The 9304-nt window shown below is 40.8% G+C and overlaps 1 protein-coding gene across 2 annotated transcripts in view; it reads left to right on the top strand.

Annotated features, from left to right (window-relative positions):
• Nucleotides 1-3450: 3450 nt before the first annotated feature.
• Nucleotides 3451-9304, top strand: part of LOC132988235 (cell adhesion molecule DSCAML1-like) — a 56284-nt gene continuing 50430 nt past the window's right edge. Inside the window, exon 1 of one of the 2 annotated variants that reach the window (XM_061055505.1) lies at nt 3451-3708. In XM_061055505.1, the coding sequence (XP_060911488.1) occupies nt 3486-3708 (223 nt within the window). In that variant the 5' untranslated portion in view covers nt 3451-3485. The remainder of the gene's footprint in view (nt 3709-9304) is intronic. The other variant, XM_061055504.1, reaches the window with a different exon arrangement.

Raw genomic sequence — 9304 nt, 5'->3', positions numbered from 1 at the left:
CAGTTGTGCTGTGCTATTTGTATCTATAGGATGACTTTTTACTGAACTTCCTCTTGTGCAGAGGGAGAAGAGCAGTGAACCTTGAAGAGAGAAATTGTTTATATGTTTGATATCTAGTATGTTAGAAAAGGATTAAGTACAACACACAAAGTGCTCTCAAGGGTAAATGCACAAACACACATGTGCAACACAGCGCCTCTCTTAATCAGTCAGGCCTGCTGGGAGGTCTATGATACATGTAAACGGAGCAGGAGTTGACATTGTCTGTGTGAAGGCCTGCTGACAAAGCATTGCCATTATAATGTGAGAAAAGTACAACTGTATTTTTCAGGAAAATAACACCTAAAGACTTAGATGCATGGAGGGGTAATTATTAAAAAGTCTTTATTTCATCAGGGATACAGACTCATAAAAACACAACATGTTTCAGCCAAATGCTAATACTGTTCTGTCAGAACCATGAACAGCCAAACCAAATAGATTTCTCCTGTTGAGTTATTTGGGGTCGATTAAAGTGGAATGCACCATGTATGATAGAGGAAGAGGGGTGTTATAGCTTTGTGAAATAAGAAGTGCTCAAATTGCATTTTTGGGCATTTACCTCAAATGTGTTTTGATGTGTTTTGTAACCCTTTTTGCAGATGTGTGGATATTTTGCAGGGTGGGTTTTTGCCACTGATGAATGCGTTGTAAGTATTACAGTTCATGATGCAGAATTATGGCTAAGTCGTATTTCCCTGTTTATGCTGTATGTACAGAGCATACTTTGTTTGTGCAGCTTCAGTGTCCCAGTGGGAAATTTGCCTTGGACTTCACAGTGCTCTGATGCAGAAATAACAAAATATCAAAGTACATTTATTCATCAAAATAAACTGAAGTTACTTTTTGTGACCCTTTAGACATTTTGATGTCATTATTTTTTATCTCAGCTTGGTCCTGAATACCACAAACTTTGAGCCTGAATAAAGCTTGACAGACATTGGTTTTTACCAGAGCTGAATACAGACTTTTTTTTGACTAGGATGGCCCAACTGGGACACTGACTTATGTAAGGGTGGCATGAATTTTTTGTGCAACAGACACAAATGAAAAACCTTGTAGCTCCACTAATCCAACTACATAACTGCTCACAGTAGTGTACCTAAAACATCTTATATTCCTGTTTTTCTGTTGCTTTTTACTTTAAAATAGCCAATCATAGTTTAGGTTAGGACTTTGGTTTGGCCCCTAGGTGGCCTATTAGATTTCTCTGCCCCTGGTTTTGTATGCTAGGAAGACAGAATTGCCAAAAAGTGCAGTCCTTCTTCTGGCCAGCAGGGGGCGGCCCCACTGTTTTCAATTCTGAAGTCTCTTTCACACATGCAATGAACTCCTGAACTTGTCCAGACATATCCCTAAAAGAGCTGCATTAAAAAACAGGTTTTTTAAAAGTTGACGTGGAAATTAAATTAACTTTACCTTGCAAGCCCCTTAGCCAAAAATATGGCTTAAAATTGCATTCCACTTTTATTTTAATATTGTTTATGCAAATACATGTTGTATTAATATCAGTGCCAAAACAGTCATCATTACAGACAAGTTCTTCTCCCCCTGCACTGTTTCTTGGCTCGACCACTCATTTAACCAAATGGAATGTTTGGAGGAGTTGACAATGCTGCTGCCAATCTCCGGCTGTATGCAACAAGTGTGAAAGGACAACTCAAGGACAATTTCCAGAGGTTACAGCTTGCCTGTATGAAAAGTATAATGACATGATATCTTAATTAAAAATCTCAAAATTACTTGCTCTTGATTGCTTGCTCCTTGCTTCCATGCTCCTTATTATGCATAACTTTAAGCCCTAATTTAATCCAAACTGTTAAATTAATTCATTTACATCAAATACTGTGCCAGAGGAATCTCATCATAAAGCCATGGCTTCCTGCATTATGAAATCATCATAACTACATCTCCAGTTCCTCAACGTGGTCACATCTCTTCCACAAGGACATATAATACAATATAATATACAGTAAATCACTGAGCAGGAATGGTTTTAAAGTTGCTTCGCTTGTATTTCAAGGTCTGGCCAGCAGATGTCAGCAGTGACCTGTGTGTGTGTGTTGTGAACGGTTTGAACCTTTTCTCGGATCACATCGTCGCGGACCCTGAAGGCAGCTCTGCTGAGAAAAGAGAGAAGGTGCTGCTGACCTTTTCTTCAAGTTATTTAAGTTTAAAGACGACCACATTTTCAAATACCACGTCTACATTTTTACAACGTAATATTTATTGGTAGCTCTTAAGGCCTCGGGCTGATGTTCAGGTTCTGCCTACTTTAACGTCTGCAGAATGTTTCAACTTTCATTCACGTGACTCTATTTAACATTTAAAACAAGTTGATGTAAGTTTATGGCATGCAAATTAGAAGGCTATTAATTATAAGGCGATACATTTCATTTAGATTATAGGCCTGGTTAATGAATTCTACTCCAATTTTTTTTAGACATGTCTAATTTCATGATTTACTGACTTCACACATCATCTTGTGTGAAGTGCTGGTGTTGGTATAAGTGAACAAAAATATAATGCAACGCCTTTAACAAATTCCATAAACGACAGCAGTATCAAATCCACTCCAAAACATCCTGTTATCTCTGCCATTATTTTGTATAGGGAGTTTCTCAGTAGCCTAAGACATTTTTTACGCACCAAATTACTCTAAATATCTTCATGAAATCCTTCGAATACGGTCTTGTTTATCTTTATGCTGTTTATTTGCATGGAGGTTGTGCGGCTGTCGCTGCAGGAAATCCTCTTCCAGATCCACACCAGTATCCACTGTGACTTTTAATATTCTATGAACTGGGAGTGTCCTCCTCCTAATTTATGCTTATTATGCAGGAGAGCTGTTCACGAAGATGGCAGGGTAAATAAGAGAGAAATAGCGATGTATAAAGTTGTTCCTTATTTTTTTTACAAGATTCACTTTAACTGCTTTGATTTACCTGCCGTGGTTTTACCTGCTGTGTGGAAGAGTCATAACCCACACCCCACTACTCTTTCTCTCCCCTCCTCTATCTGCAGTGCATTTCTGTGCGCAAATGTCTACGCACGTTTCACGGCTCCCAAAGACAAAGAAAAACAGTCATTAGTCTGTGATACAGCTCCGCATCCCTCTTTTAAATATCCAAACTCTCAAGAAACGACCTTAATTCATTTTTAGAGTTTTCTCAGCAGTCTGAGCGGCTTTTGTAGATCCAGATTACGCAGAGAAACGCGGTCATCAGGGGCGCACAGGTGGGAGCGCTCTCCAAGGTGCCAACAGATCTGTCTGCGCAGCTCCACCGCGCTGTTCTACCGGCACTTTGGACACAACTGGACCCAAATCCACTGCTCAGCTCAAACCAACCATCCGTTTGTTGTGGCCCGGGATCGTTCTGCGGTGTTCGATTATTGTAGGGAGGATGGATTTGTATGCACAGTAGTCTTGGGAGGAGAGGAGGGACATGGGCGGGGCTGAGGCGCCTCTCATTTCCCCTCCACGCTTAGCGGGGCAGCAGGGCTGGAGAGACCTCCGGGGAGCACAGTCGCCAGTCCAGCACGGAGACCCGCCTGGCCAAAAAACCGCGCCTCACACTTGCCAGGATTGCCAAATATTCCTGAAAAATATACCTGCTATTTATGGCATGTGGCTTGTAACTTTACTCCTGTTGTACTCTCTCCAAGAAGGTAAGAGAAAAATAAATTATGGAATTATTCTTCATCATGTACACTGACTGCTAGAGTCTTTCTGTTTTTAAGTTGAATGAAAAGTGATAATTAATCGAAATGACTGCATGTGGTGCTGTGCATGGTGTATGTCGCTGCTGCTTTGATCTTTCAATGCATGTCTTGTAATGGAGAATTGATTGAAAATGATTCTTTAAATTAAAATGTAGAAACGCATTGGAGCTGAACAGGTAGAAAACCATTAAAGTTTAGGTATAAAGTGATTTATTTGGAATGTTTTGAGGTTTTTATGTGGTGGCCCGTGCTGCCCCGGATGGTGCTGATAGCACGGATTGTTTTCGCATTACCAACTCCAGTTATGAATATGTAAAATGGCTGAATAGGGAGAATGAGGTGCAAATACAGAGGGAGGGTGAGAGAGAAATGAAAACATGTACCGGCCTGCAATTATGTCAATTTTTCACCAATTTGATATCAAATTTCATCAAAATGTGTCACTCCTGTAAAGTTTTGCGGAGGATTCTTGTGATTTTTTGTTATCTCGAAGCTCTCATTGTGTAGCTTTTGCTAATTGCAGATGTTATTTATGCACTATATTTAGCACAAGCGCTCCATTCTATTGAGATGCTTTTATCATTCAGAATAAGATAATTTTTTTTAGGGTTTAATCCACTTTCTTTTAGAAGCAAAATTGTTTCCATTTAAAAAATGATGTTAATTAACAGGGCCCTTTTTTTTTCGTCGGCCTTATTAGTCTAATGGCCCTGCACCTAAAAGGCCATAATTGGTGCATTCACATTTCTCCTCCGTAGCCTATTTAATTCATTTGCTCTCTTCAGTTTTTCCTCTAGTTAAATTGTATTTGTAGATTTTAAAGGCGCTCTATTTGTTTAAAAGGATTCGTTATTCCTTCTTGTTCTGTATGTGCAGTAAATCCCTGACCCTATTGCAAAGTTGATCTTGTGCTATTACAGTGCATTATAATAATCCTGTGCAAATCTGCGTCGAAAATAACAGAAGTTCAACACTGTCTCCACATGACAACATTTTATAGGCCGTTCTGTAGCCCGCTGCCTGCATGGAGCCATGTTTACATGTTGTTTTGTTCTTATTAGCACAGCCCTCGATGTGTTAATTCATTTATGAAAAAGTCTGGGATGTGGTGTGGCTGGAAACAGAAAATTGGCTGATACGATGCGAAGGGGTTGATTAAAAAAAGGCCATAAAGTCTGTTTGCCATTTTAACTTCTGTCGTTTTCTCACTTGGATTGACCTTTTTACTAAATATATTTGCAAATCTAAATCACATATTGGCTCCATCTGTGTTGCATGTCGTTGCTGTTTATGTTGTGTTTCACAGACTTCATGTGTCAGTTATTCAATATTGACAAAAAGCAATAATTCAAAGTGAATTCTGTGATTTCTCAGCCTCTCCGGGAATCACATTGATATACGCAAATTTATTTTACCAAATGAGAAACTTCAGGGGCGTGGGTGCGCATTATAGACTTGCCCGGTCATGTTCCTCTAATAGCGCACCTGGACCCCATGGACGTGGTCGCGTGTGTGCCAGCGCGTGCGTCACGGCTCATGTCTGTGTGTGTGCGTGTGTGTGTGTGCGTGTGTGTGTGTGTGTGTGTGCGTGTGTGTGTGTGCGTGCGTGTGTGTGTGTGTGTGTGTGCGCGCGCGCGGAGGAGGGGTAAGTGACGGGGGACACCCCTCCTGGTTTGGTTGTTAAATGGTTTGTGTGTCTGTGCGTGTGTGTCTGTATTTTTGTTATTTCTTCAACAAATAAAAATATTGATTATCTTCTACTAATTGAATTTACAAATCTCCTAAAATATTGTTTAGTTACATCAAAATCGAAGAATAATTTTAAAAAGTGTCTGTAATTTCAGCCAAAGAGGCATGTTCAGGGTGTGAGGTAATTAACAGATATTCAGCATAAATGCTTGAGGGGCAGCTGACCAATTAGTGCACAATGCCTCTATTTTTTTTAGTCATTTCAGATATTGACCCAATTAAAGATGATTCATTTTGAATTTTTACTGGTAATTTGAGGTTTTCTTCATTTGAAATCCATTCACTGTTTTTTTAAATTGAGAATTAAGGGAATTTAATCTTTTTGACTTAAAGGCCTCCTGTAGGCCTATTTTGATCTTAACATTATAAAATAAAATAAAAATGAATGAAATGATACTCTTTTTTAACAGTATATCTTGCATTTTAAACTGTGGTGTGAAGAGCATTTAGATCCTTCACCTTGCACACTCCTCTCCGCTGCTCATCCACATATAGAAATATGCAAACCACCCCCTTCCTCCCAGTCCAATTCCCTGCTGTTGCCTCTGCAAGGCTGCACAATTAAAACTGCAATCTGAGCTATAGTCACCTCTCAATGACAGAGGGCTGCCAATCAACAGGGCACAGGCCTACTTTTATAGCAGCTCAGACCTGCATGGCAGCATGTCCTGCAGAAACACCCATCATAAAAAACGGGATTATAAATAAGACACCTAGCCCAACGAGTGATTTTTGCTGCAACAGGTTCATTACATGAATCTGAATCTTTTAGATCAAACGAGAGGAATCTGCTCCAAAAACAATTAGGTAAAGTCTCATTAAAAGACCGTTGCTGGATTTTTTTTGTGTCTCTGATCTACCCCTTAATCTCTAAAAATCCAAAGACAATTTCAAATAACGACAAATGCAAGTTATGCTTCACAAATTAAAAATGAGAAAATATCTGCAGTCAAATTTGGATCCCTGTTGTTGCCAAATGGTGGGTAAAGCTGCTGAAATAAGACTGTCAGCAGGGAAATGCAGCTCATTTCACTTCGCAACTCGCCAATAGGATGTCTCAGCTCTGTCACCAGCATCCCTGCAATCCTATTCGTCCTTAACTCTATTTCACAACCAAACAAGATTACAAATGAGAACGGTTCTTTCAAAACCACAAAAAAAAAGATGCAAATTAACACAATCCACTGTAAGAAATGTTTGTCTTCTCAGTAAGAACTCTGTGTTACACCACCCTGATGCTAAATTAAACCAGACCTCCTTCTAAATTTGATTGGATGCAGGAGCTGCACATTTTTAGGCGGAAGGAGGGTGCCTTCAGCAAATGTCAAATCTCTGAAGCAAGTAGTTGTTTTTGTTGGATCTCTCTCTCTCTCTCTCTCTCTCTCCCCCTCTCTCTCTCTTTCTCTCTCCCTCCATCTCTCTCTTCTTCCCTTCATTGCTTCCTCTCGCACTAACTCCCCTCCCTCTCTCTCCCTCATCACTAGGCAGAATTAAAGGTTGGGGGAGGGGCTCTTTATGCAGACTGTGCTGGGACTTGTGATCCACAGATTTGATATTCACATTAAGAGAGAAACAGGCTGCTTTGATGTGCGGGGGTAGCAGGTCCCGGGGGACTGCTGAAGTAGCACACTTTTTTTTTTACTGACACAGCACAGGCCGGGGGGTGGGATTGGGGGTGGGGGGTGGGGTGGGGGGGTGTTGGTGTTAGGTGGGTGGGGAGCAGATTGTTGGGGACAGGGTGTACAGAAAGACTGTAGGTGAGGAGCGTTGATACCCCTGTGCTGATTAGTTAACCCAGACAAACCCCCTTTCTACATCTCTACCTTCTTATACCCGACCAGTGAGGATAATCCATAGGCTTACACCTTTCTTTTTCCCCCAGCCCCCCCCCCCACAAATTTGACCAATATTCAATTTACACCCGTTCTTTCAGCACATCTCCTCCTTGTTTTATGTTTCCACAAACACTTTCAGTCCTCAAAGTTACAACTTTCTGTTCTGGAAACACCTGAAGGATGAGAGACATGAAGAGACAGACACAGGGGGTACAGATTGACTCCTACTCAAGTAAAAAAAAAAAGGGGGAGAGGTTTCTGACTTCCCCCACATGGCTGACAATCAGGTCTTGTTCACATCGAGTCTGACCCAACTTTTGACCTTTAGCACACAGGTTTTCTTTCTGTCACTGTATCCTATCAGAGATCAGAGGTGCTACCAACATGATTGTCTTCTGATACTATAGAATGAAGTTTTGGTGCACCAATGAAAACATCGATCTCATACCATAATCGATCGGCTCCCCCAAACTAGTTAAAGTGTTATTATCTATGATGCTTAATAAATCAACAGTGAAGTGCGAGCAAATAATTTAAACATCGTCAAAGCAAGCACGCAAGAGTGTTTTTTCACCAACTGGGTATATGTTTTTATTTATGTTTTCGGAAATATTTATTAATTAATTTTCTTAAATAATTTTCAAACAAAATTAAAAAAAAAGAAAATGAGATATTATTAACATTTTTGGATATTTGTTCATTTAAATTTGTACACTCTTTTCATATTTTTGTTGATCAAACTGGTAGCAAAGTCATACTTGGTGTTGGCTAATATTCAAATCTGTGTAACAATGTTTGTTTCCAGACTGAAGGGTATCAGAACATCTATGATGAATTGTGGTGAAAATGGGGTGCAGGTACGGTGGTACCCCATTTCCCCGGCTTCAGTTCGACTCAGAACCTCATCCCTGCACTGCATGCCATCCCCCACACTCCTCCTCAAAACTTCCTGCCTCTGTCCACTTTTCTATCAAAAAAGGCAAAAGGCCAAACATTATCTCAAATTGAGACATGAAAAGAAAGTACAAAAAAATAATTTTATCAGATGAAGAAATAGAAAGACGGAATGAGAGATGAAGTACATGTCGAGGTATTGTGTCTCTGCTGAGGCACAAGGAGATCTGGGTGCAAGAATGTGTGTGTGTGGAGGGTTCTAGGTTTGTTTACCTCCTCATCACAATACAGTCCTGAGCGTTGTGTGTGTGTGTGTGTTCGCATGCACGCTCGCATCCTGAGCAGGAGGCGTAGATCAGCTGCATTATGCATGATGAAACCTTGCATAGGTTATGACTTGTGCCTCTCTCACATACATATTCATGCGTGGCTCTCTGGCAGGATGTATAAAACAGTGGCTGCGGCTCTGACAGACGAAGCTTTGGCTCCAGCACCTCTCAGTGAGGGCTGCTTTCCTCTCTGCTGTGTCTGAGCGGGGATGATGAAGCCTCCTGGGTGCAGGTGAAGAGCTGCAGCGTCAACGCATAGGAGCTCACACACGCACAGCTGTGGTCAGTCTGAAGCGGAGTGTCTACACACTGCTGGTTGTTTGTGGTCAGAAGAAAAGGGACAACATGTGGCGGAGATAGAATTATCTCAAGATGTTTTAAACACGAACAGGCCTCATTGATATCATAAAAGGGAAATCAGACTTGATCTAAGTTGAAATTAGGAACATTAATCAGATAGGAGACCTCATCTTGCACTTCAAAAAACATGTAATTGATTATATATTACTAATTCCTACAATTTAGGAGTTTGACCGATTAACGCGGTATTGATATTGATGCAGGGTGAAACTTCAGGTGTGTTGTAACAAGGGATGGATTATATATGTGCGGTGCGTATATATGGGCGGCTGTGGCTCAGGTGGTTGTCGGTTGTCTCTGCAGCAACATGCCCGAAGTGCCTTGGGCAAGAAACTTAACTCCGAATTGCTCTGCTGCTTCGTCAGCGACTTATGC

Source organism: Labrus mixtus, chromosome 14, assembly GCF_963584025.1.
Source record: "Labrus mixtus chromosome 14, fLabMix1.1, whole genome shotgun sequence".
NCBI lineage: Eukaryota > Metazoa > Chordata > Actinopteri > Labriformes > Labridae > Labrus > Labrus mixtus.
The sequence above is the reverse complement of the archived record's forward strand: the minus strand, read 5'-3'. Positions and strand labels throughout refer to the sequence as shown.